At 42.6% G+C, this 27,978-nt stretch overlaps 3 protein-coding genes across 3 annotated transcripts; 2 read left to right on the top strand and 1 right to left on the bottom strand.

The window, feature by feature from the left end:
* On the bottom strand, positions 1-20,945 carry LOC145417383 (ADP-ribosylarginine hydrolase CG2909). The gene is made up of 4 exons (XM_080286064.1): positions 20,902-20,945; positions 10,177-10,375; positions 7,568-7,695; positions 1-1,821 (listed from the first exon to the last, which is right to left on the bottom strand). Exons 2-4 carry the CDS (start codon positions 10,357-10,359, stop codon positions 714-716), a joined length of 1,419 nt encoding a protein of 472 aa, XP_080142190.1. The 5' UTR covers positions 10,360-10,375; positions 20,902-20,945; the 3' UTR covers positions 1-713.
* LOC145418850 (ADP-ribosylarginine hydrolase CG2909-like) lies at positions 13,692-17,833 on the top strand. Its single transcript, XM_080287152.1, has 3 exons — positions 13,692-13,876; positions 14,936-15,066; positions 15,737-17,833. The coding sequence occupies exons 1-3, from the start codon at positions 13,733-13,735 to the stop codon at positions 16,839-16,841; spliced, it is 1,380 nt and encodes a 459-aa protein (XP_080143278.1). The 5' UTR covers positions 13,692-13,732; the 3' UTR covers positions 16,842-17,833.
* Positions 20,771-27,933, top strand: LOC145417375 (ADP-ribosylarginine hydrolase CG2909-like). Its single transcript, XM_080286053.1, has 4 exons — positions 20,771-21,023; positions 23,340-23,550; positions 24,829-24,959; positions 26,633-27,933. Exons 1-4 carry the CDS (start codon positions 20,983-20,985, stop codon positions 27,756-27,758), a joined length of 1,509 nt encoding a protein of 502 aa, XP_080142179.1. The 5' UTR covers positions 20,771-20,982; the 3' UTR covers positions 27,759-27,933.
* The last annotated feature ends 45 nt before the right edge of the window (positions 27,934-27,978 follow it).

The following is a 27,978-nucleotide window of genomic DNA, read 5'->3' as shown; positions in this document are numbered from 1 at the left end:
GTAAGCAAACAAAAAATCTGTCTGATATTAGATATGTAAAAATACTAAAGAATAAATCGAGCTGAAAGCGGTATAATAATCGTTCCACTTCTTATTCTGTTATGAAACTCTTGCAGAAAAATTTGAAAAGTTTATTGACCTCCAAAGATCGCATGAATGAGTGTCGAAAATCACTGTTCATCATCGTCCCATTGTTAGTCGTTATGGAGGGGATCAATATTTATGTCCGCACCTGTACAGCCAAGGGTGGAGTGAGAGCGAGATTACAATGCATCCCACTGGCCTGGAGGAGTTAACCTCTTCAGTCCGACAACATTTTTTCTTAGTTTGTTCCTGCTATCTAAGACAACTTCACTTAGTTATGAAGAAACTTTTTTAGCTGTGAGGGGAGGGGGATATAGGCTTCATCAGCCACTTCATTACCAAGGGTAGGTCTAAAGGTGACTAATATTGTTTGATGATAATACTAATTGTCATCCTAGGCTCATCTAAGCGTGAACTCAGCAGACAGCAAGCTGGAACTACCTCCCTTCTGCTGCTCAACATCCCTCTATCATGGGGCAGGAAGGGATTGGGGGGTGTTTGCATAACCACACTGCAGAACAATCCCTCTATGACAGTGCCACCATGCAAAGGCGCCCCTCACTAGAACCCTTTGAAGATGGCAAGTAGCCTATAAAATGAGAACAGGGCACGTCGTCGGACTGAAGGGATTAACTGGAAGAGGAAAGGGTGCTAGTCAAATACTCTGCCACGTGCTGGACCCCTGACGGTCCTGCCACGTGTAGGTTTGCCCCACACACCAGAGGATTGATGTGAGCGTTGTGAAGCTCTGCCACACCTGATGAGCACGCAGCCGCTCCATCTCCAGTGCTGCTCAGCTTCCTCATCCAGTATTCATTGCCTGGCATCGCGTTGCCATCCCAGGCATAAGTAGTGACAAGTAGAGTGCCGGGGGGTACAGGATCGTGTAGTGCTCGGCGAGAGAAGTGTAGTGTGACGCTCGTGCCAGGGAACAACTCGCCGTCACCCACACCATGGCACGTGTCTGCGTTGATCCAGCTGAAGTCCATGTGGGAGATGTGGGACGTGTCACTGACCTTTACAGCGTCACCCCAGGCATCCACAAACAAGGGGTCTTGAAGATTTGTGGCGCGCCAGACTCCGAGCCCCAGACCCACAACGTGTATGTATGCCTTGAGACCTGCTTTCATAGCTCTCGATCCAGCCTCCGCCAGCAGTGTCTCGGCCGATAGCTGCATCCTTGCTTTATACACCTTCACGTTCAGGTAGTTCTCCTTGGTCACCTTCAAGAAGTTTTCATCTTTGGGTGATACTTCCTTTATCAACGGTAGTGTCGTGTCCCACATACGAGCCCACAGTTGCTGCAGGCGTGGAGTGTCCCCTGGTTTCCCATACCCACGGTACGGGAGGTTCTGAGTGCGGGTCACCAAACAGTCCTGCCATTCCATGTATTCCTTCTTCTTCAGTCGAGCACCCACCATACCTACTATGATGCCCTCCTCCTGGAAGCTTCCCGGCTGTCCTGGCACGCCCTTGTTAGTGCGACTGCCATCATTCACGAAGAAGGAAGCCGAGGACACACTGAGCAAGGCGGAGAGCTTTATCTCGTCGTAGCTAAGGTAGTCCTGTAGCTGCAGCGGCGCCTTCTCTTCATCACTTCCAATTGTCTGGAACCTGCCCCGGCCGCTTGTACTGTCCCTCAGAAGATACTGGTCGTCCCTCCCGAAGAATGAGATGGGCCTCTTGCGCAACAGTCTATCCACCAGTCCAACCAAGTCCAGATCAGAGTACAGGGCCCTGCGAAAAGTGCACACATGTTACGCTTGCCGCTTCCAGTGGTACAGCTGAGTTCAGTTCATAGTACAGAGGTTTGAACTATTCAGCCTATGTAAATAGGGACGGAATACTACTGTAAATCCATTCACTACGATGACGCATTCTATTGTCTTATTCGTCCTGCAACCAGACGATTTTATGCAACTTAGGAGAGACCTCTAGTGGTTAAGAGGTTTAAGAGGAATGCATCTTACTCTCAGGTTTGAAAAGTTCCTCCAGGCCTGAATAAAATCTCCTGGTGTTAGAAATAAAATAATATAAACTACGTACTCTCACACCAGTATCAAGAGTGTTTCAGGTTGTTTAGTTACACGTTCCATGACGTACAGAAATTCATAACTAATAGCATCTCCAACATTTTATACCACCCACTGTACTACGAACTTCTGAATTCAACTGTACCTAGTCACATCCGGCAGATAAATGGAGATTGCACATGAATCAGAGGTGAAAAATGTAGGGTGACTCTGCTAGGGTCATATCGCACTGTTATGTAATATGCTTCATGCTGCTCTCGTAACCATCATCATCACCACCACCCCCATCCCCACCACCCCTACCACCACCATCACCACCATCATCATCACCACCACCCCCATCCCCACCACCCCTACCACCACCATCACCACCATCATCATCACCACCACCCCCATCCCCACCACCCCTACCACCACCATCACCACCATCATCATCACCACCACCACACCACCACCAGACGGTAGTTACTGTACGCTATTAGTAAAATTTCACACAGATTCAGGTGCTTCACTCTCGAGGGATGGTTTGGGGTATGCGGGAAGTCAAAATACCTTCGCTGTCTTGAATGTAAAAGTCAATCCTCTCAAAAAAAAAAAAATAAATAAATAAATAAATAAATAAATAAAGTCAAAGTAAAATATTTGATCAAACAAAACTGCGATATACACTGGTCAAAATATCTTAACTCTAACCATAACGCAAAAAAAAAAAAAAAAAAAAAAAAAAACTACAGACAAAATCATGTATAAAGTTCAGTCCTTTTTTCCCCAGAGGTCTAAGTAGCACCAAAGGAAGTACGTCGAGTAAACAGGCCAAGGATATCAGAACGAAGACCACACACACACACACACACACACACACACAAGAGCAGGAAAAAACTGTACGATCAACAATACCTATTACATCAACCCGGCCCACGAAACGAACATAAAAAGGCTGCAGCGAAATATGAGTACAAATATTTTAGGGATGAGTTAGTGAGGGTGGGTATGAGTAAGAAGAGACTGGGCATGAGTGAGCTGGGCGTGGGAATGATGGGATGTGGGAACGGTCGGACTATGCAAGAAGATAAAATAGGTTATGATGAAGAAAAAACTGGACATGAAGTACACCAAAACGAGTATGAATAAGGCGAAACTGAGCATAATTAAGTCGAAAGTGGGCATAAATAAGACGTAATTAAGCAAGAGTAAAGCGAAAGTAAGAATACCGCGAAACCAGGTGAAACTTGGCATACGTAAGGCAAAACGGGTAAAACGAAGCTAAGAAAAGAAAGTAAGGAAGAACAGGGCAGAACAAGGCCAACATGAGCATCAATAAATCCAACCCCAACAGTGCGGTGGATCTATGCATGATTTAACGTGCGATTGAGAAGGTTTCAGTATCTTTAAGGATCTGATACTCAGGTAACTCAGCATCATTTTCCTACTGCAGAGAGATTCCACCTTCTTAAGATTTTTTCCCAACTCCGGCTACATGATGCAATGGAACTTCCCCTGGCGAGTCACACTATACACTTCATGTACTGTAGCCCGGCACCCCATCGTTTTTTTTTTTTTTTTTTTGAACACCATTTTCCCTACATCCAGAAGGTTTTATTATATCCTTTTTTTAATTTCATTCTTGCTACCATCAGATAGTTCTATTCAGATTCAGGACAGCCTCCTACTCGCGAAAGGAGATGGGGGGGGGGGGCTGCTAAGAGTTGCATCTAACCCCTCGTCCAGTTTTAAGAGATACTGTCCCATCCATTGCAGTGCCATTCTATCACCATACGATTGTTTACAGACTAGGATAGCCTCTGGTAGCAAAAGGGTTACAGAAGGTTGTGTGTGTGTATATCAGTCTATCTATCCATCAATCTATATGCATATATATACATATACATAAAATCCCTAATCATTATAAAATCAACGATATGCATCACAGCTTTTTCTGCACGACCACGTCACTCACTTGAGTGCGTGTGAAAAAGCTGAAGCGGTCATCCACTTCCGTGCTACTGGAAATTCTCATGACACTACTGGGAGGTTAGCGACTTGTGGCTAAAAGAACCACTGATACGATGAAAAAATATATATAAAACGGCAAGAAAGTATACGGCTTCCGCGTGTAAAAGTCATGTGTAAACCTCACTGCCAGGACACTTCATCTAGACTCGTATTTATAAAAGGATCCTGAGCTATTTACAGGAAAGAAAAAAAAAAAAAAAAAGAGACTCCATAGCATTTACCTTTTATCAAGGATCGCTTTTGTTTTTCGTATTATCACTTTATTATTCACCCTGATTTAAAAGTAAAGTGTCTGGTAACTGTATGACTGAAAACAAATGTAAAGTTTATCCAAGTCATCTTATGTACGGTACAGTTCTGAGGTTAGGAGGCTTTATAAATAAGGCTTACAGTCTAGCTTAACACTGCTAGAACACTTCCCACTATACTACACACCGAGTTCCATACAAAATCATACAACAATACAGAATACTTTACTACTTACAATGCTACAAAAGACAATGGGTGATACAACAAGCTCTAGACAACACAGTAGGGTACGAACAGTCACGGTCAAAAGTTTGGCTACGATTCCACTGTGTCTGGTTCACACTTATGGCTTGTCCGTCACCTTCCTCAGCTGACTCGGTATATCAAAGATCGTCTATGAACCGAGAAAGGATATCAAACTTCTCATCTTACGAATATTAGTCAGCAGAAGGAGAAGAAATGCAGAAGAGGTGAAATACAATGCAATTTCTGTATTACACAACTGTATTTCATAACCCCATATGGAAATTTCTCACTATATACCACGGAATATTAACCCATTCAGACCTAGAACTCAATTTATATACTATTCTCGTTATCTCCTGACGATTTTTACTAAGCTCAGGAGATATATATTACGTGGACGAAATGGAGGGGTTGGAGGTAGTCGTCATGAACCCTTTTTGACTTTTTCGTAGACTTTTTTCTCGTTATTTTCAGATGTTTTTACTCAGCTTAGGGGAGACTTCTCGAACGGGAGGGGTTAGGAACGGTTTAGTCTACATCTTTTATTCTTATTACTGGTATTATTATCATCATCATTATTATAATAATAATAATAATAATTATTATTATTATTATCAATTACTACTTCTACTACTACAGCTACTTACTACTACTACTACCACCACCTACTACTACTACTACAACTACTACTACTACTTCCATTATTATTATTTTTATTATTATTATTATTATTATTATTATTATTATTATTTACTAAAGGGGCGTTCTCCAAAACATAAGAAAAAATCCAGGAAAACCAAAGAACTAAATATAGATCACGTCATCGCACTGAAGAGGTTAATGCCTTGAGTACCAGGGGGCTCTCCAAAGCTGAATATAATCGTTTGAATGCAGTTCATAAAAAAGACGTTCTCGGGCTGATGGGGTTAAACAGCTTGCCGGGTGTGACTTCCTGCGTTACGTTCCAGATGACACAGCTACACATCACAACACACACACACACACACACACACACACACACACACACACACACACACACACACAAATAAATAAAAACAGGACAATAATAACACCAACAGCACCAATAATAATAATAATAATAATAATAATAATAATAACCTCGCCTATCTCCAGAGCAAAGTAAACAACAAGCGGGACTTAATAACTCTTTTACTATAACGATTTCTCTTTTTAATCTCCCTCGTTACGGCCAGACGAAATTATTAATCTCAAAAAGGTCCTCACTGACCGAAGGCTTAGTGAAAAATCGTAATTCATTCTTTGTCCATGATAACTACATTTATATTTTTATTCACTATACTAACGCTGGAGGAGGGCACCTTCTCGCGGTGGCTCCGATGTAACCAGTCGGCTCCCTCAACCCCCTGAACGGAGGATGGTGGACTGCAGATGAGAAAATTCAGCCTGCAGTTCACTGGATTCAAGATTCAAATGAGCCTGGAGACAATTTTTATCTGTTTAAAGGGGAGTTCTCGAAGTAAAGCGGCTTAGGTCACTGAACCCGTGAAAACAAGCTAAAAGAGTGAGAACAACACTAAAGAAATGAAGAGAGAAATACTGACAAAGCACAGACTTTCACTTTCTCAGAACGCGCTCCACCCATACACCTCCACCCACTCCATTTCCACTCTATTTCGTTCTTGCAACTGTCACTTCCACTTTCTCTTCCACATTATCCTCTCCAAGCCTTTCTTCGTTCACTCTACCTTTCCTCTTCCACCTAGACCTTTCGAACACATTTTCTTCTCCAACTCACTGTCTCTATACCTTTACCTACTCAACGCCTCCTCATCCACACTATTCCTCCTCCACTTCATCCTTTCCATAGTCTTCCTATTCCACCATACCTTATTCACACACTACCTTACCCACCTCTCACCTTTCCACATGGTTCCTACTTCAGCTCACCCCTAGCCCCTTTACGTATGTTTTTTCCTTACTATGTCTCTTCCACTCTAGCCATTCCACACTCTTCCACCTCCATTTTCTTGACTTCCATATCTTTCCTCCATCACCTCATCGATTCCAGTCTTGCTCCTCCACTTCGGCTCCTTCATACCATTCCTGCTCCACTGCACCACGTCCATTCCTTCCTCGTCTATCCCACCACATCCTTTTTTAATATACCTTTCACATTTTTATTATACCACTAAACCTCTACAGTACTCTTCCTCCTTCCACCACACCTGTTTCACATCATTCCTCCTCCACTCCATCCCTTCCTCTTCCACCTCATGTCACCCACACCCTTTCCCGTCCATCCTTCAACTTCCACATTCTTCCTACTCCGCGAAATCCCCTTCTCTTCCCTCTCATCATTTCAAAAATCTTCCTCTAATATCTCAACTCAACAAACTATTACCCTTGCACGTTCTTCACCTTTCATGCACCTTACATTTTCTCATCATATCCCATTATCCCTGGGGAGGGTGGAGGGGAAGAATACATCCCCAGCATCCCCGCTTGTCGTAAGAGGCGAATAAAAAGGGCCTTTTAGTCTCCAATCTTTTTCTCCTTACTGTCCTCTTTTGTTCTTCTGTCCTACCTCTCTTCTTGATATTTCGGTGTTTCTTCCGATCTTTATTTTCCCTCTCCTCCTACACTGCCATACAGGCATATTATGGCTTGGTGTTAGTTCTTCATTATTCCTTCCATCCTACCCTCTCCCATGCTCTTCCACCTCATTCCCTCCCATTCCATCTTACATCGGCCACATTCTCTCTGCTCCGACCCATTCCACACCGCAATACCGACCCACAAACAGTGACACACTCTCTGCATGTACCGCTTTCTCGTAGCACAAACAACCTTCACTTCAGCCAACCAACCATTCCTTCTCTCCCCCTAACCCGCTACCTTCAGCACCCGCACACTCCATCATCACTTGTACTCCTCCATCACCACAACCACCATCCACTCACCTCTCCACACTGGAGCCCCTGGTCTTCTTGTGGTGCAGGAAGGCAGCGTAGAGAGGCAGGCAGCGGTGGTGGAGCAGTGGGTAGGCCGAGTTAATATGCTCCGTCACCTTAACCAAACTCTTTCCATTCTGTAGGGTATGGAGAGAGAGAGAGAGAGAGAGAGAGAGAGAGAGAGAGAGAGAGAGAGAGAGAGAGAGAGAGAGAGGTTGAGTTTGATTAGTTTACCAGATATAAAATCGTGCGCTGATACTAGGGTTATGAAAAAAAAAACGGTCATAATACTAAAGGGGTTAAAATTTTCCTTTGTCACAAGAGTGGCAGTCCATCCATTAATTACAGGCGATGGAATTTTCCTCGTCACTGCAAAACTGACAAGAAAAATGCTGTCATTCCCCTAGCATACGACATGCAACCGTCACTTTTATATCCAGTTCCCTGTTTTCAATTCTAGGTAACAGGTAGACTGGTTAACCTTTATACTGTATCTGGTGGCACTCTTGTGCTCGGCGAAAAGCACTCAGATTTCCCTGAGACATATCGCTGATTACCTTCCGAAAATATATATGTTGCATATGTGTTAATAATTCTCCTAATTTTCCTGTTAGGTTTTCTGGACCTTTCCCTTTCTATGTATCAGAAAAAAAAATTATGATGATAACGATCATGATAATGATGATGATGATATAAATAAATGTTCAGTGAAAATGCAACATCTTCCCAGTGTTACTGGAAGATCATGGCTATACACCATGGAAAAGTGAACGAAAATGAGTATACTAGACTCACGCGTAAAATGTCTATAGTTCTTTCACCCTAAGTTGGTCGAGATTTTCACCTTTTGGCAGCTTATCTCATGTGGTTGTGTGACAGAAAAAAACACAGTACTAGGTCTCTATATTCTCTCCATAGCACTGCTTCGCGACTAGCATCATAATCTAGCGTTTATCTATTGCCACAACTCAGGACTCAAGGTGGAGAGATGGCAATTTTAGGCCAGGTTAAAGTGAAAAGAGTATGTATACTACGTGTTTTACCTATCATAAATCATTAAAGGTCAGGGAAAGTCTAACCTGTGAACCTACTACATCTAATTCGCCTATTCAGTCACAGATTCTCGTCACTTTTCACAAGCTGTTCGTCCTGCCTTCGTTTGTACCATTTCTATTTGTTAAGGTCACTACTGATCGAGTCTTAATCGTCACCTTCCATAATAGTCACCATACTTACTTGTCACCATCCTCACTTATCACCATTCTTGCGATCAGCATTTTCACTCATCATCCCTACACGTCACCACCCTTACTCGTCATTGTCCTTATTTGTCAGCATCATCGCCCATCACCTCTCCTACTCGTCATCATTCTTACTCATTATTCTTACTCGTCACCACCCTTACTCATCACTGCCGCCCGTGCGTTAATCATTCCTTTTAGACTCTCTTCGTTCTACTAATTCGCTAACACTTCACTTCCTCCCTCAATACAAAGGCAGTTTACCACCTCATCCTCCGTCACATCCACAAGACCACACTCTCCTTCACACTCACCCACTACAAACATCCTCCACCACACCCACGCTCCACCACTCGCTCTCCATCACATCTATATATACTACACTCACTCTCCATCACACTCACCCTCCACCACATTCATCCTCCGTTATACCAAGCCTCCATCACACTAACCCTCCACCACACTCACTCTCGACAACGCTGATCCTCCACCACACTCACCCTCAGCCAGTCATTCCTCACGACACTCATCCTCCAAATTATTCATTCTCCATCGCACTCATCCTCTATCATACCCACCCTCCAGCAAACCCACCTGCACCACCACACTTGGCCTCCATTACATTTATCCTCCACTCTCCTCACTCTGCACCACACCCATCCTCCACCACACTCATGCTCTCTCTCCACGAAACCCCCGCTTAACCACACCGACCTCTTCACCACACCCACAATCCACCATACGCATCGCTCATGTAAATTACTCATCATATTCACCCTTTGCCACACTCATCCTTCCATATTCACACTCAATATTCACCCCACTCACTCTCATTCTCTTTCTCCACCACGCCCATCTCCACACCACACTCACCATTCACTAGACCCAATCTCTACCATAATCGTTCTCCATCACATTCATCCTGCACCTAACTCATCCTACAACATACTCCCTCACCCTCCACCACACTCACCCTCACTCCCCACCACACCCACCACTCCATCACACTCACCCTTCATTACACTCATCTTTATCCTTCACCAGGACCCATCCACCATTATAGTCACTCTCTCTCTCTCTCTCTCTCTCTCTCTCTCTCTCTCTCTCTCTCTCACACACACACACACACACACAAATCTACTCTTCACCATATTAACTGTCACCCTCCACCACACTCACTCTCTAACACCCCCCTGTCACACACCCTCCAATCACATTAAATTTACCCTTCACCATCCTAACCCTTCACCAACACCCACTCTCACACTCCACCAACACCCATCTACTTCACACTCACAGTCACTCTCTCCGCCACTACCCACCCTCCGCTACATACACACTCTCACTCTCCACCATACCCATGTCCACCACACTGACCTTGAGATGGGTCGCAATTCTAGCTGTGTCGATGGGGAAGGGGATTGGGAACCTATCGCTGGCCTCAGTGAACTCCTTGGCCTCGACTCTAGGAGGACGAACCACACTCTTGGCCCCTTCCAGGTACCCCCGAACCTCCTCCTCGTCCTCCCATCTTTTCTTGCCTTCTCCTGCGCCCGCCATCGACTTGTCCGTTTGGCTGTGGACGGAAAATGATAAACATAAACTTGTGACAGGACTGGTAGCTTTAACTAACACTCAGGCTCCTATGACTCACTCACCTAAATAACATCGTTTGACGTTAGGTGGATATAAATTGCTAGAGTTGCCTCCATCAATGAATTTAATGTCAGTACCGTTGAAGAGTATGTAACTGGTACAATCGTTCGAAAATATCCTCATTTTCCTCCAATGGCAACAAATGTATGAGTGTACCTTATCTGGCAAATATATTCCACTTGTAGAGAAATAGTAGACTACCTGTTTACGTGACAATACTAAAAAGGAATAATAATGTGTCATATAGTAAAAAAAAAAAAAAAAAACGATATCTTGTGCTGGTATTACACACACACACACACACACACACACACACAAGAAATCTAATTTGAGTTCCAGACAACACTCACCTTCTTTTCAAATAATACCAGTAATTTCCCCTGCTCCCTTCACTCCCACAACAACCACGTGTACGAGTGTCTGACTGCGGCGCGAGTGATGGTGCCAGGCGGGAGCAGGAGTAGGTAGGCTAATCAGGGAAGGTTTCATTTCGTGGTGCAATGTATGACTTTGACTGCCTGAGAGTAGGTCACCGAGTTCTGGTATTTTCGTTGACTCAGGTTATCTAGCACCTTTTCCTTGGCGATTTATTTTCCCATTTACACTAACCTTTCTTCTCCAAGATATTCCTGTCGTTTTAATATTATCATAGACTGCAAAAGAAACAATAAAATATATCAGCGTACCAGATACAAAGAAAAAAACTCGAATGGAAGGCTTGGCCACTGATTACAGGCACTCCTTGTCACGGCTATGACATCTTGAGTGAAAGACCTCTGCACCAGGATGACGTACGTATTTCTCGTTTTTACCAAGCTACCACTTAACGATTTCGTTCATCTTAAGAAGAGCCTCCAGTAGTGCAGGGGTTAGCAAAAGATATCGAAAAGTTTGTGTATGCTTGAAAAAAAATGTTAACGGCACTTTTTTAAAGGAAGGAATAGAGTTCGTGAAGAAAATAAGTTTCTTACAGTGCTTTAATGTATTTAGGTGCATCACTACTGCTGCACCAGTTCGTTTACTGAGAGGAGTTAAATCAGATAATTACTGTATATATATATATATATATATATATATATATATATATATATATATATATATATATATATATATATACCTACAGCACCTGCAGAAAGTATCTGAACATCAACAGTAAGTTCATGAGTTGCAAGATAATCTCGTCCACGAATATAGGTTATATTTCTGATGCGCGGCCTGAATATTCCTACTGACCGATGACAGAGCCGAGCTGTGTGGAAGAGGGAATAATGTTAAATGTCTGATAAAGAAACACTAGCACTACAGTCTGTCCCTTGCTCTAAAATGAAAGGCTGTATGTAAGGCGACTTTTCTGCTCGACATCAAGGCCCAATGCGGAAACCTTACGAACGTCGCAGAATGTTCAGTTGGGTCAATAGTTTCATTAACATTGCTACGGAAGTATCAAAACTTAAGGAGATCTTGCCTACGTGATCAATGAAATTGAAGTGTACTGAAATTTTGCTTCGTTGGTTCGTGATTCCGAACTTACGAAGCGAGATTCCACTACACCGTCTTGATGTGAGAGGGTCTAGAGTGCAAACGCCCTAGTCTTACTGACGGCCTTGCTTTGGTTCGATCAACTAGAAGTGACGGAAACTTTTTCGATCACATAATCCTATTAGGGTGGGTAGACTGGTCATCCATCCGCAGATGTATTGATCTACGGTAGTCTAGCCTCGGGACCTTACATCTCAGGCTGTTATCGTCTACGTTTTGCACACACACACACACACACACACACACACACACACACACACACCGTAATTTCCGCTCGCGCTGGTATAAACATGTTACTGAAATTGCTGGCCATCATTATTGTAATTTCATTAACACTTTCGATGAAATGCTGATCTAAATTACACTTAAGTTATTTTATTTACTTATCACTACAAGAAGGGGGGGAGGATTATGGTTCCAGTCCGGGGCGACGCAGGTTCCAATTCCGCTGAAGGGCAGACTTGACAAGGTCCCTTTCATATCGCCACATTAATTGCCTTCTACCACTACCTAATTCTCCTTGACTGGCCTGCTAGTAATTATGTTTCCCAGAGTGTTGGGGCGGTCGCTGAGTGGGAAGTTAGAAGCACGAAAAATACATGGAAAGACAAACAAGCAAATCGTCTCGAATGAGGTGCCGAGTATTGTGAGAAGGTTCAACATAAACTAATTTTCATACTACATGGATCAGAGAACAAATGCAAACTCCCATGTCTGAATCCGATAATGAAGAATGTCTTTAATATAATAACAGTAGGGTAAGAGAATATCTGAGAATTTACTGGACATGATGCAATATTACATCACTTTGAAATAATGTGGTAACTCCAGGTCGTAAACATTCAGTGCATCACATTTGTATGTACTTGATTAGATTGTGTAATTTTTACGTTACCCAAATCTGCCAAGAAGTTATGAACTAATCCACGTAAATATAATGTCGGCCTAATCATTCTTTGAAAGTCTCCATCAAGTTTACTATGTTTAATTCCCGATAAGAGTATACTGTATTTTCAGTCACATTTCAACAAACAACATTATTATAAAAACTGAAGGTCGACCTTACGTCCGACAGCCATGTCTTGTAGGTGTTGCTGCTGGGAAAGTGTGCATGTCTGGTGTGAGTCACTAGGCAGTGTGTATACGTGAATGATGCCACTGGCAACACAAGTTTCTCCCTGGATACGTTCACTCTTCACACTTCGGCGCTGCTGTCACTTACCTCGTACTCCCGCTAACTTCAGGTTGCCTCTCAGTGACAAGTGTGCTTCATTCCAGTGCTAAAGTGCTGCCACTGCTCGAGATAACACTGAAATATTTCGTTGTTACTTCTCTTATCTTGGGTTACAGTGGGAGGCAGAGCGTGTGAAATACTCGTTTTCTCTTAATACATCCAAAGAAAACGACTGCTCTTATATGGTTAACTAACATATTTTACTGTGCCATGGCTCATTATTTTTCTGTCACGATAGTTATTTAGCTCTGTTTCTGCTCATTAATGTTTACTTCTCGTAGTCCACATAATCCCGTTTGGTCGTCAGTGATAGCGTCCCTTAACGTGTTGGTGCCTGTACTGAACGGTGATGAAAAGAGAAGCTGAAGTATAATATTCAAACAGGCACCGACACCGAGGCAGCAGAAAAGTGAGACTGTTGTTGTTGTTGTTGTGTAACCCCAGTCTGTCTGGTTTAGAGAGATGGAGAAACTTCGGAAGGAACCGGAGACGGAGACGCAGGGCATGGAGGACTTCCTGAGAGATCACCTGAGTATCTTGGCGGAGGTGAAGCAGCCCCCACGAGTGACCCTGGAGGAGCTTGTGGCGAAGAGCAAGGATTTCGTTGTACCCTTTCCAATTGACACCGCCAGGCTATCGACGCTTCAGGTGAGCTCAGAGGAGATTATTTCAATGGTTATTAGCCCTTCCCCTGCAATGACAACTTCCGAAATTAATTCTTGAACAATATTGTCTTGCGGAGGTCTGGAACGGGATACATAGGGATTTACGAGCCATTCCCTATCGTAATTCAGTCTTCGATATACAGGAGGGACAAGGAGGCTGTATAATCGCCCCCTCAGTTCTGTTCTAGCTTCATAAATAAGTTTTCAGTCACAGCACGAAATTTACAGCAGCTTATCAAGAGAAGGAGTGTAAATCTTTCCGTTCTCTAGTCCTTCCCGAAAAAGACATATCGAAATCTTTAAGTTACGACGGGGAATCGATGGTAAATATGTCCGAGAATCCCACCCTTGAAATGAGATAGTTACCTTGCTGAAGTGGTGAAAATTGCCACCACTAGAAAGTTATAATTTTTTTCTTTATCCCTTTCACTACGAGGGGGCTGTCTCGAAGTGAATAATCGTCTGGCAGTTGCAAGAATAACGTAATCGTATTGTAGAGTTCAGTTCCTTCACTACGATGATGTTTTATTCATCCCAGATACCGTTAAAAATGTCTCTGAAGAAGGTAAATTCTTCTTGATGAGGGGTTTACAGTATTCAGCAACCCCTTCACCACGATAACGTTTTATATATTTAATTTGTGCTACCTCCAAACGCAAATTTAATCAGTTTATTCTTTAGTGTGATCAGTGGTACGGAAGTGGTCAGGAAAATAGCTTACATAGAGATGGGTAATGCTTAAGCAATGTCTGAAGGGTGTGTTAGATGTGAAACCAATATACGATGATGATGATGATAAGGGTGGTAATGATGATGATGAGGACGGTTCATAACGATGATTAATAAAGTGCTTGAAAAATGATGATGATGAGGATCGTAACTGAAGATGATAATGATGATAATAATGAGGGTTGTAACTGAAGATGATGATGATGATGATGAGGAGGAGGACGGTGGTAATCGGAGAATATTAATTAGGCGATGATAATGATGATGATGATGACGAATGACTGACACTGACTTCATTTTATCCCGTGAACAGAAAGGCGGCCATGACAAGGATAAACTAGAGGAGCACATCAACTCCGCCTACCCCTTGATCCACGAGAGACTCCTGCCGCTGCTGGCAGCATTCCTGCAGCACAAGAAGGTTCACGGCAGGAAGAAGGAGAGGTTGGTGCTGGGTTTACGCAATTTTACATGGAAAAAAATACATCTCTGTTTATGAGAAAAAAAAATGCATCTCTGTACGCTAAATCGTTAACATTTAATAAATTTTTGTAAACCAAGCAAGACTCTGTGACCATGGTGTATTTTTATTCTGGGTCTTGTGGTCTCTGGTGTTAATTTGGATGAAGATCTGGAATCGTATTTATAAAGAAACCAGACCAGTTTACATGTTAAGTCTCCATTAACACAGATCACGTAATTCTTTCTTATTTTGTCATTTTAATATTCGCTATAATTTGGTTGAAAAGCAATGGTTGCCGTATGAGTGAGGGCAAATACATAACCTAGCAACGTTATAGTCTACATAAATTAAGCTTAGGAATGTGGGCTTGTGGGCTGATCACTTGTCCTTTAATGATTATGTCTGAGGCTGCCCATCCTCTGGCGCTTAGATTTTGCAGGGTTTAATAATAGCCAATTTCTGTTTGCACATTTCTTTGTTTTAAGCCGTACATACTTTAGTGTAGTAGTACTTATTCTGTCAGCTTGAATTTTGAGTTAAAAAGGACTGACTGTAACATTTATACTACCATTAGAGGTCGCTGGGAATGGAAGGAGGTTTAGAGACTAATAATTTATATGTCAAGTGAACTTATGCCCTGATTCTTCACAGGAAGCTCTACGAAAATGTGGACCTGTTGGGGCTGGTGGATCGCCTGCTGACCAAACGTCCAGTGGTGTTCTTTACCAGTGGAGACTCTTACCTGCTGTGTGATGGGACGGTGGGTAGTGGTGGGTGGGAGGAGATTGGTCACAGCAGCGAACGTGGCCGCCTCACTCTTACCGATTATATGAGTTATGACGAAATCAAGGTATCAGCCCTGCTATGCGTTTCATCTCATTCGGTGTTCATCAATGACGGCAGCCGCCACAATCGCGGTGTCCCTAGTGGCCCCGGAACCTTCCAGCCTGATGGCGTCATCGTGGGCATGGTAGGTGCAAGACTGGAGAAGACTGGTGTGATGGAATGGCAGGACTGTGTAGTCACACCAGACCAGAATATTCAAGATCGTGGCTACGGAACGAATCCACCCCAGCGACACGGGTTTGTGCAAAAGTGGGGTTGTCTTTGGAAGTCAGCGCTCCCTTCTTGGGACCAAGCACAATCTGCTCCTGAGGGCAAGTTCCTGAAACTGTCTCCAAAAATTATGTTTAATACAGAGGTGTACAAGGCAAGAATCCAACTGTCAGCCGAGACTCTACTGGCTGAGGCTGGGGTGCGAGCCAAGGCTGCAGGTCTGCGTGCATATGTGAATGTGGTGGGGCTGGGACTGGGTGTGTGGCAGCTCGTGTCTAGTCAGCAGCAGCTTTTTGTGGACGCTTTTGGGGACGCCATCAAAGCCAGCGACACAACCCATATTGCTCATGTGGACTTCACTTGGATTCCGGTAGACAAATGTCATGGCGTTGGTGATGATGAAGTGTTCCCTGACACAGAGATAACAGTACACTTCAGCAAGCGGCCCCTACATGCACCAGTTCCCTCGGGTACTCTGCTTGTTACAAGCTTTGCTTGGGATGGCAATGCTCTGCCTGGCAACGAATACTGGAAAGGGATGCTGTCAGCCTCTGGAGACCCTGCCGCAGCCTGTTCCTCAGCTGTGGCGGAGCTGCACAACGCACTCATCAACCCACGCGTCTGTGCTGAAAACCTACACGTGGCATCGTCCTCTGGCGTTGAGCACATATCCGAGTATGCAAAACGCAAACTTCATTAAGGTATCCTGGATATGAGTGTAAGCAGTAATATTATGAAGCCTTAAAATTTATGAAGCTTATTCGCATGTAACAACTCATCCCCACTGTGATGTCTAATCTCAGGACACAGCTATCGACATAGCGTCTCTTTGTTCTTGTCCTACTATAATTACAGACACAGTGCTCAGGTAATAATAAGTACTCCGCATGATAACTAGAGTATTAGTAACTAGTATAATAGTTTTCATTAACTTGCACGAGTCCATGTCGCTTTGTCAGTTACAGTATCGTTGATACTAAATTCAGTAATATTCCACGAGAGCCACCGACATGTCATAAAAACACCTCCGCGAATACTTTAACGAAACAACATTAGTATGTATTCATTTTAAAAGGCATGCACTAGTGCCAGTTTGGTGATATGTGTGGCATGGAGGAGTATTATTTGGCCTTTGGGAACGGCTATCAGGTTCAGGCCTAGAGTTGGAATAAAAGCACGCAGTGAATAACTTTGATAATGCATCTTTAGTCTGTTCCATCCCAGCTTTGCAATACTCAGCAATTTAATATGCAACTTATTCTATACTCTGTACACTTAATCCATCTCTGATGCTAGTCTGTTATCGTATCTGCACATGCTCATTTTAGTTTTCCATCCTATTATTTAATGCAATATTGGAATATGTTTTCATTAATTTCTTGGTTAGAACTGATTAAACTATGATATTTCCCTGTAATACGCTTATTATTTATGGCATTCTGCGAATTGTTGACTCTGCATGTGTTCCGAAACTAGTGATAGTGGTAATAGAAGCTGTAGCCCCAGGTTCATCTGAAAACTGAAATCAGTGGACTGGAGGCTGACGTTTCCCTCTCCTGCGGTTCACTATCCTCCTCACCGTGGGAGATTGGGAGGGAACTGAGGGACGTTTTTATAACTAGGCCGTGGAGCCACACACTTATATCGGTGCCACCAATTGAAGGCGTCCCTCTCCAGCACCGTTTCAAAGCTGTAATTAATCCATTCTTGTTGTCCCATTAAGCAGTTTCTAGGTATTCCAAAACACTGCGTTTCCCATGGTTCACAACTAATGCTAGTGAAAATTATGTAGTAGTAACGTGATTCAACCAATTTTGTGCACTTCACTTACCAAATATTTACATCTAGCATGACCTACAGTATATACCTGATATGCCAATGAAACAGTTCAGTACATGTAAACAAAATGTATGAGCACATTTCTAAATTATATACTGTGTAGAGAATATAGTTTGTTGTAAATTTTGAGGTGAGAATTTTTTTCTGTATTTTTCCTAATATATTATTTCCATGAATACACCAATATCCACGTATTATTGAAGAACCTTAAAAAACACTTCGCCTTCAGTAGCATGGCCCATGGTATACTAAGAATACTCAAGATAATTTTGTACTGCCAATGTACAAAATCTTAGGTTGTTGTGCCGTTATTATTTTCAGATGATAAAAAGTTAAATGCAGATTCCACAAAGCACTGCTCGCTCCAAAAATTTCCACGGTAAGATAAATATCATATTATACAAAAGTAGACTAAATATGTCATTAGGTTAGGTTCAAAATATTTAAAGAATATATTCTGTCCATTCAGTAATTTCCATCGATCTCCACCATGATCCTGAGTGTGGGTGATTAGTGTGTGGATGAAACGAAGTCAGACTCATTAGAGAGCCATTTGTTAACCTTCATCTGGATATATTATACCGGTAGCTGGGGAGGCTGGTGGAGGCAAATGAGTTTAAGGGAAGATTGTGTGTGTGTGTGTGTGTGTGTGTGTGTGTGTGTAATCGTTAGTCAGAGCTTAGGTCAAGCTGTTATTGATTTTCCATGAACATTGGAACATTTGCGCTGTCTCGTTTGGCATCCATGAGCCATGTCTTGTGTGGCTTATTGACTGTAACCAATCTTGGTGGCTGGGACAAACATGAGAACGTCGAATTGAGTAACTTGGAGCTGCGCAAGGCAGGTTATTTTGTCATTCCGTTTATGGTTTTGCAAATGAATGAGTGAATAAAAAAATCAGACAAGAGGGAGCACTCAGAGAGTGTAGTATCGCTCGCCCATCAGTTGGTCAAATGACTGAAAATTACTTTACGCAGTAGCATTGACCTTCTCCAAATGTTCTCAAAATGGAATCACTTGGTCCTTGCCTTATTCTGAACCTTACAAAAAAATGTAGTCGAAACCAGATCGTAACTGTTCAAGTTACCTTGCCATGTGCCCTTGACCTTTGATATTTCCCTGTGGCCTTGATTTTAGCTGGCTGGTTTGAAATTCTAAATCCTTCATTCTCTGAACCTTTGCACAAAGTTTGCTCTAAATCGGACAAAAACTTGTAAAGGTGACCTTGTCATGTGACCTTGCCCTATGACCTGTTGTTCTCAAGAATATAGGTCAACAACCCACTAGCCCTTCCACCAAGAATGGTCCAAATCAGAACAAAAGTAGTTTGATTACTTCTGTTCGCACAGACACACGGGTCGAAATTTTACCTTGCTCGTGACCTCGGCCGTTGCCTAATTGTTCTCAAAGCTGATCCACTTCTTTCTTCCATGTCTGAGCCATTTCGTTAAGATTGTTTTAAAACGGACAAAAACTATTGAAGGTGATTTTGCTAGGTCAACATTTGACTTAGCCCTGTGACCTTGACCTCTGAACTATTGTTCTAAAGAACAATTGGTTTCCTCATTAGCTCAGCGTCAGCCTTTCCTCCAAGTTTAGTTATTTACACCCACACACACACACACACACACACACACACACACACACACACACACACAAACGTCGACTAAAACATATTACTCGTTGTCCCGCAGGTATAAAAATCCCCATTAATCCTTATAGAGATGTAAACCAATAAATTCCACTACTTTGTATTTAGCCGAATACAACGAGAATCCAGAGGTGTCCGCTTAACCCTCTTGTAGTCGGAACCACTCAATACTATTCCTAATAATTCTGGATTAGTCTTTGTTATTTAGCTGTGAATCATAAAACTTGAAGTGTCAGTACTCTCACTAACCTATTCATGGTCGGGATAACTCAGTATTCTATTCCTGCTAACGTCAGATGGTTTTATTAAGCTGAGACAGGAGTGTGGAAGGTTGTACTTTCACTGACCCACTCATGGTCGGGATACCTCAAGTATTCTATTCCTGCTAACGTCAGATGGTTTTATTAAGCTTAGAGAGGTGTGGCAGGCTGAGTGTTAAAGGCTGGTGTATGCTGGCTCTGTGATGAAGGGACGCCTTCATGTGGTGGCATTGATATAACTGGGTAGTGGAGTTGCCCAACTATACAAACGTCCCTCAACTCCTTCCTTATCCCCCAAAAAGAGAATGGTGGTGTGCAGGCAGGGGGGGAACCACTTTAGCAGCTGTCCATTGATTCACATTCTGATGAACCTGGGGACTATAATAACAATACTACTACTACTGCTACTGCTACTACTACTGCTGCTGCTACTACTACTACTACTACTGCTACTACTACCATCACCACCATGGCATGCTGGTGTCCCTGTCGTGTGCCAATGTACCTTTACTCAGTCAGAATAAACGCGCATTCATGGGATATAGGGCAGTGACGTAAGAGGTATGACTCCTGCGGCAGACTAGACTGTTAGGTAGGAACTATTTTTATCAGTCAGCTAGTGAAAAAAAAAAAAAAATCTTTAATCTGATTCAGGAGATTCGTAGACACAATATTTGTATCAGTTCGGCCTCACATTAACAATCACTCCTCCTCCTTAGAAGTAAAATGAGTGTATATAAACATTCCTATTCATAACTTATTCTCTTTCATTCGCCTGGCAGCACAGCGCACTCACTGGCACTGAACTGGCAACTCCAATCGATGTGAGTGTTGCCAGAGCAGATAAACAGTTACATTTAAAGAACACTACGAGGGCGTTGTACGCATTGCCTAGTGCCTACAGAAACACGGGGACTGAGATCGTGCGTGAAGATTAGTAGTGTCTGACTATCTGTGGATTAGAGCAAACGTGAAAGATGGTGAAAAAAATGGTGTAATCCTTGACTCACAGTGGGGCGGTGGCAGGGAGGAGATGGCGAGAGTGAACCAGTGAGTGTTGTGGTGCGCGGGTTACTAGAGGGACGAATAATATGCTGAAGCGACTCGGCGACTGGTTGGGGTCCATTTCAGGGTAAGAGAAATGTGCTGTTTTCATTGTGCTGTGCGAAGCTTATAAGAAAATTACTAGTGCGCAGGTCCAGGGTCACGGAGAGAGAGAGAGATTGAGGCCTAGGTGAGTCTGTGCAAAGGATAAATAATGTACTAATGATTCAGACTTAAAGTTACTGTAATAAAACAAGATTAATGTATGAAAAGTCTTAGAGAAAGAGTTATGTTCCTCGGAAGTGGTGACAGCTAGGTATCACTCACGCGTCAGATGAATTCTACGTAGCAATGGGAAGCAACAGGTTCTTTCACTCTACCTGTACCTGTACTGTATATTCGAGCTTGATGTTTTCATAGTGCTGCTACCGTACAGTACAATAATAATAATAATAATAACAATAATAATAATAATGCGTACGTTTCATGCAATTAACACTGACAGGGACAGGGCCGGATTTACCTACTTGTGGGCCCCAGGCCGGACTCACCAGTGGGCCATGGCCCACCGGTTGAAGACCACTGTGGGCCTATTCTTATTGTACAGGGGTCCCATACTCCGGGCCCTATACTTATTGTACAGGGACCCTTATGGTTGTGAATATATTATATAATGAAATAATGTACACTTAAAACAAGATTATACACTGGCACACTGCGCGACAAATTAGTTTCAGTGGGCCCCCAGATACGGGTGGGCCCCAGGCCAATGGCCTACTTGGCCTATTGGTAAATCCGTCCCTGGACAGGGATATATACTTAAAATGAAATCGCACAAGAGTAAGTCGTACGTTGTGTAATTGATAGTGAAGTGAAGTAATATGAGGGTATATTGCACCATACAAGACCAATCCATGGTAGAAAAACATTCATTTGGGAGAGTTAAACCACATGTTATCATCCTGAGAGAAGTACCTGATGTTTGTTGAACTCGTTATCAGAAATAGAAAGGTGAGAAATTATGCGATTATGAGAGGGAGAGCGGAAGGTGAGGTGAGTGATGTCTCACCATAGCAACCCCCTACCAAAAAAAAAAAAAAGTTTACGAACACGTTTGTCAGCGCTCAGGTAACTCGGATTTTCTTTTTCTTTTTTGGGGAAAGACAAAGAAAGGAGAGTGCTGAGTCTTCCCATATTCCTTGTGCTTCCTGAAAATTATACGATTTTTTTTTTTTCCGGGGAACGATAAGAAAAAGTGCACAGACTTCCCATGCATATGTCTATTTCCTGCAAATCAAATCCTGAGTTACGAGAAGGAACGGATCTCAAGTGTTTGGCTTCAATGGCTTCGTAACAAGTTTTCCTTAATAATTTATTTTGCACATTCCACCTAAGTATCCTCTGGTAGGAGATAAATACAAACTTTTCTGGTATTAGAATAACATGAAACTGCATATATGAGATGGTTAAAGTGTAATAATGTGCAAAATAAATCGCCCAGGAAGAGGTGCTACGAAGCCTCCTATTCCTGATACTAATAAGCACCCAGATGTCACGCTGTCAAAGGCCGTATTTATAAACTCTCCTAAGATTTGTTTGCGCGTAAGATTCCTTGTTTCTGCCTATTTAATAACCAGACGCTTCACCACGAAATGATGCTACAAATCAAAGTGACAGCGCAACACACACACACACACACACACACACACACACACACACACACACACACCGCTCGCTGGTGCAGTGGTAACGTTCTCGCTTGCCAACTGGTGGAGGGGAGTTCGCTCCTCGCTCAGGTTGCGAAAAGTTTCACTGACGAAGTGGGTGGTTACTGTCCCCCTTGAGCAAGGGGACGGGTGTGTGCGTGTGTGAAGGTCACAGCCTTGCCCTTAGATCGGACTATATGAGCTCTCAGCTCCCTTCCGGGAGGGTAAAAGCTGACGATCACGACCATCAAGTGATCCTGACCGACCCGGTGAATTACACACACACACACACACACACACACACACTCCTCTAGGGAACTGAAACCGGATTACTTGCCTGAGAATACAATAAACGTTCAGTATTACAAAATGAGTTATCTTATTAAATGAGTTTGTATTGTGCAAGGAACAGTTCTGCTAACATGTATTTTCTACTGTGTATTTGGCAATAGGGTGGAAGAGGAGGAGGAGGAACGGGTAAAGGAGGAGGAGGAGGAGGAGGAGGAGCGGGTAAAGAAGGAGGAGGAGAGGCAGGTACAGGAGGAGCGGGTAGAGAAGAAGAAGGAGCGGGTAGAGGAGGAGGGGAGGGAGGAGGAGATTGATGGTGGGGAAGCTAAGTAACATAGTCCTGTGCTGGCAAGAACAGCTGTGTTAATGTTTTGCTAAGATTGCATTTCTGTTTCTGTTGTGTGTCCCAGGAGGGAAACAGAGGATAATGCTGCTGCTGATGATGATGGACCAGCAGAAGAGACGCCAGAACAGAGGAGGGAGAGGCACTGGAGGGAGCATCTGAGGGTCCTGGCACAGACGGAGAAGCCGCCATGGGTCACGCTGCCTGAAATAATCAAGAGGAGTAAAAAGTTTGTTGTTAAGTTCCCCATCGACACCGCCAGGCTCTCCACATTGCAGGTGACGAAACACACACACACACACACACACACACACACACACACACACACAATTATATATTGTACTAGCAGGGGTACCCGGCGTTGCCTGGGCCAAAAAGGTGAACACTCCACTGGTGACCTCCAGTGACCCAGATCTGATTTTTGACTCCCCTAAAACTATCCTTGGGTCATCCTGATTCAGAATATTTATGGATCTGGGGTCTCTGGCCAATAGTTGGGCATGATTGAAGGACAAACAAACAAACAAACAAGTATCGGTGCTCTTATATATATATATATATATATATATATATATATATATATATATATATATATATATATATATATATCATATTGTGGTAGGTGGGGGCGCTCACCATCCACTCACTCGATGTATTGCTGCTCTCGGGTGTCTGGCATTTCCTCTCCTCCATCCTTCTTTCCTTCCATCCTCTTCTGTCTTTCTTTCCTTCATTCTTTCCTCATGCTTCTGCCTACGGGTGACATTACACTCCCTGTTCTGTCTTCCTTTCCTTCATTCTCTCCTCTTCCTCCTGCCTGTGGGTGACTCTACACTGAGTGACAAGCCAAATGGTTTCCTGTACACCAGGAAACCATTTACTACCCTGGGTGGTAACCATATAACTAAATTTTGGCGCCTGGTGGTTTAGTGACTAATTACGGCGCTCCACTCGGATTGAGCCGGTGAAGGTTTATATCCAAGGGGTGGTTGGGGTATATTGCTCACGTAATGCCACTCAGGGATGAGTGAGACTGGTCACTCTCATCTTAAACGTTAGGTTAAACTTGCCTAGCCCTGGGCTCCTACGCTCCTCATGGGGCGATGTAGGATTGGATTTTATATATATATATATATATATATATATATATATATATATATATATATATAGATTCATGGGGCGATGTAGGATTGGATTTTATATATATATATATATATATATATATATATATATATATAGATAGATAGATAGATAGATAGATAGAGATATAGATATAGATAGATAGATAGATTCCATATGGTATTTTCAGTAGATTTGTACTTTGCTTGCCTGGGCCATCTTTGTCTACCTGGCGGCTGGTCTGTTCACCTGTAGATCGGGCATTTTTTTCAGGGTGTGTATACGTTAATGCTTCTTTCATCCCAAACATGACTAGCGGTATCCATACTGACGCACCAAAGATTATGTTGCATATTACAGTAACATTTACATATGTAAGAATCGATTTTTTTTTTTGTATCATCTGATTAATGTCTTTATTTAACACCTGCCAACAGAAGAAAGGCCATGACACGGAAAAGCTGGAGAAGTACGTCAACTCTGCTTATCCTCTGGTCCACGAGAGACTTCTGCCCTTACTGGTCTCCTTCCTTCACCACAAACGAAAACATGGGACCAGTATTGAAAGGTTAGAGAGCTGGCCTCTTAAGTTTTTTTCATTTTTTTTTTTTTTAGCAAAAGATGAGCATAGGATAGAACAACAGATTAAATAAAAAAATAATAATCCGTACACCAGATTACAGGTGTCCTCAACTCATAAAAATAAGGGGGTATGGAAATAGAAGGTGTGATACCTAATGTGCATGTAGTGTGGTGTGGACAGTTGGACGTAAAGGTTTGTGAGAGAATACTGGCCTACCCTCTACGTTAATGAAAACACTGAAATGGTTCATGAAAGAGAGATGGTCAGGAAGAGATCCCAAGGGCTGGAGAAACGGGAGCTGTAGCTCTTCCTGTCACCAGTTTGCCATCCACGTCGTGAGTGCCGTCCTGTTCGACTGGTGCTGCAGTATAAGAGCTAATTTAGTGAAAAATCATGCGTTAGGGAAGTTTGACTGATATTATACAATGCTGTAAAGAATTATTACGATGTTTTAATCTTCCCTGGGTTCCATAAAAGCTTACTGGACCTTCTTCATGTGAATCAGCAAATCACTTAAGTTACAGATAGACGCATCCAGACAATTAATTGTCTACAAAAAAAAGTATTTGTTTAGAAAATGTATAATTCATTGGTGCTAACAACTGTTAATAAAATTCTCAAGTTTGGAAGAGCACCACCATTAATTTCATTATCTTAACCCGACTCTCACTACCAATGGACATTGTTCCCTGCCTTTATTTATTGTACTTCTTTGACATACCTTAATCTGATTGAAAATTACTGTAAAAAATTAGTGATACAGGTGTTGAAATTAAATCCCTTTTTTTTTTTTTTTTTTTTCATAGAATAGCCGTTTTTCTCTCATGGTCCCTTTTGTTGAGAAATTCATATTCCCATTCTTGCTTTTTCTTTCGTTTTACATATTTCATTGGGAACTCCACATATCTAATATTGACATGGGCAGTGAATTCGTCGTTAGCATTAGTTTCTAAAAAAAAAATAATAATCATCATATGGTTTTAAATTAGCCTGGTACTCATGCAAATTAATTATGAAAATAAACACCTTTTTTTTTTCTGTACATACCGTATAATAAGAGAAAGCTGAGATGTTGAAGGACTGTGAGCTAACAAAGAACATCATGTACTTGTAAAAACAATATCCTGAATCAGTTTTTTCCTTATGATTTCCATGCTTTAGTAATGCTATTTGTTGTCACAGAACACCTACCTCCAGACAACATGTGACAAGAATAGGAGAAGCTGGAAGATGAAATTATATACCACGGTGAAAAGAAAGCAAAAAAGGAAAAAACAGGTGACAGAAATCGAGTGATGAGCTTTCAGATAAGGTTATGCTAAACTTAGCTTTGGGCAGAAATATCACAACACAGTCCCTGATATATTAAAAAGAGAAAGAAAATATTAATTACACAACACTGTTAAGTTATAATGATATACCTCAATTGGTTTTATGGGCTGAGGTACAATGCTGGTTCATCTTTGTCGGTATGATCTTCTAGGACCGACGGAAATACTCGTGCTGGATTTATTAATATGAATCAAGACGCTTTGAAGACCTTGGCTGCAAAATTCCTTTTGTTCAGTAATGACTTAACTTTAGCCAGGATAAAAAAAAAAAAAAAAAAAGTTTCAAACCTGCTTGTATTAAGTGTACATTCTCGTTTCTTTCCGCAGAAAGATGTACAAGGACTTGGATCTGCTGGGACTGGTAGATCGACTTTTGAAGAAGCGCCCATTGGTCTTTGTAGGAAATCTTGACAAGCATTTGCTGCAAAGTGGTAAAGAGGGCACAAATGGATTTGAAAATATTGGTACCAAATCGGAAAAAGGTGACCTTATTTTGGCTAATTACATGAGCTATGACGAGATGAAGTTGTCGGCACTTGTCAGTGTTTCATCTCGCTCATTTTTCATCAATGATGGCAGTCGCCACAACTGTGGCGTCCCTGGTGACCCTGGCTCCTTTCAGCCGGAGGGTGTTATTGTTGGTATGGTAGGAACCAGGCTGCATCGTCGATGTGTCATGGAATGGCAGGATTGCATGATTGCACCAGAACAAAACACTGTAGCAAATGGCTATGGCAAGACGTCACAAGGAAAGGAAAGACTTCAACAGGAATGGAGCCGCTTGTGGGGGATAGAGCTGCCAACTTGGGATAAAGCCAGTGCTGCACCAAAAGATACCTTCCTTTATCTGACTCCCACACTTTTGTTCAACAGAGAAGTATACAAGGCCAGGATACAGTATTCTGCTGAAACTCTACTGGCAGAAGCAGGAGAACGAGCCAAAGGAGAAGGATTACAGGCCTATGTGCATGTAGTGGGCTTAGGACTAGGAGTGTGGCGTATCTCATCACTTCAGTACGCCATGTATGTGGATGCTTGGGGTGAAGCTCTGAAGGTCACCGATACATCAACCATTGCTCATGTCGACTTCAGTTGGATTGGTGTGGATAACTGTCTTGGAGTTAAGGATGGTGAGGTCTTTCCCGGCACAGATGTAATCTTGCACTTCTCCCGCCGAGCATTACACGCTCCTGTTCCTTCTGGCACCCTACTGGTCACTAATTTTGCCTGGGACAGCAACTCATTGCCCGGAAATGAGTACTGGATGGGAAGCTTATCATCATCTGGAGATCCAGCAGCAGCCTGCTCTTCAGGCGTAGCAGAGCTACACAATGCGCTTATTAATCCTCGAGTTACAGCTGCAAATCTCCACATAGCATCCAGCAAAGGAATTGAGCACGTGGCTGACTATGCACAACGCACAGTACAGTTCAAGGATCACCTGCAACAATAAGATGCTTACTGTGCATGGTTCTAGCTTGTATTTTCAAATCACCTTCATGCATTTTATGTCATTATCGCAAACCGTGGTTTGTGAATGAAACATTAAAGTACGTAAACCTCGTATTTTGATATTATCTGTGGCATTCCCTGTTCATGAGGACCAGAGAATATCGTAGATACATAACCGTGAGAGGCATTATATATATATATATATATAGATAGAGAGAGAG

Source organism: Coenobita brevimanus, chromosome 14 (genome assembly GCF_032717465.1).
Source record: "Coenobita brevimanus isolate Jiangsu-jjx chromosome 14, ASM3271746v2, whole genome shotgun sequence".
NCBI lineage: Eukaryota > Metazoa > Arthropoda > Malacostraca > Decapoda > Coenobitidae > Coenobita > Coenobita brevimanus.
This window is presented reverse-complemented; position numbering and strand designations above follow the sequence as displayed.

Coding starts and splice junctions, on each gene's coding strand:
- LOC145417383 (XM_080286064.1), bottom strand. CDS start 10,359: ATGGCGGGCGCAGGAGAAGGCAAGAAAAGATGGGAGGACGAGGAGGAG. Junction 7,696..10,176: donor GAATTGCGACCCATCTCAAG/GTCAGTGTGGTG, acceptor CATACCCTACAG/AATGGAAAGAGTTTGGTTAA. Junction 1,822..7,567: donor AGGGGCTCCAGTGTGGAGAG/GTGAGTGGATGG, acceptor CACTTTTCGCAG/GGCCCTGTACTCTGATCTGG.
- LOC145418850 (XM_080287152.1), top strand. CDS start 13,733: ATGGAGGACTTCCTGAGAGATCACCTGAGTATCTTGGCGGAGGTGAAG. Junction 13,877..14,935: donor CCAGGCTATCGACGCTTCAG/GTGAGCTCAGAG, acceptor TCCCGTGAACAG/AAAGGCGGCCATGACAAGGA. Junction 15,067..15,736: donor CACGGCAGGAAGAAGGAGAG/GTTGGTGCTGGG, acceptor GATTCTTCACAG/GAAGCTCTACGAAAATGTGG.
- LOC145417375 (XM_080286053.1), top strand. CDS start 20,983: ATGCTGAAGCGACTCGGCGACTGGTTGGGGTCCATTTCAGG. Junction 21,024..23,339: donor TGGTTGGGGTCCATTTCAGG/GTAAGAGAAATG, acceptor TGTGTGTCCCAG/GAGGGAAACAGAGGATAATG. Junction 24,960..26,632: donor CATGGGACCAGTATTGAAAG/GTTAGAGAGCTG, acceptor TTCTTTCCGCAG/AAAGATGTACAAGGACTTGG.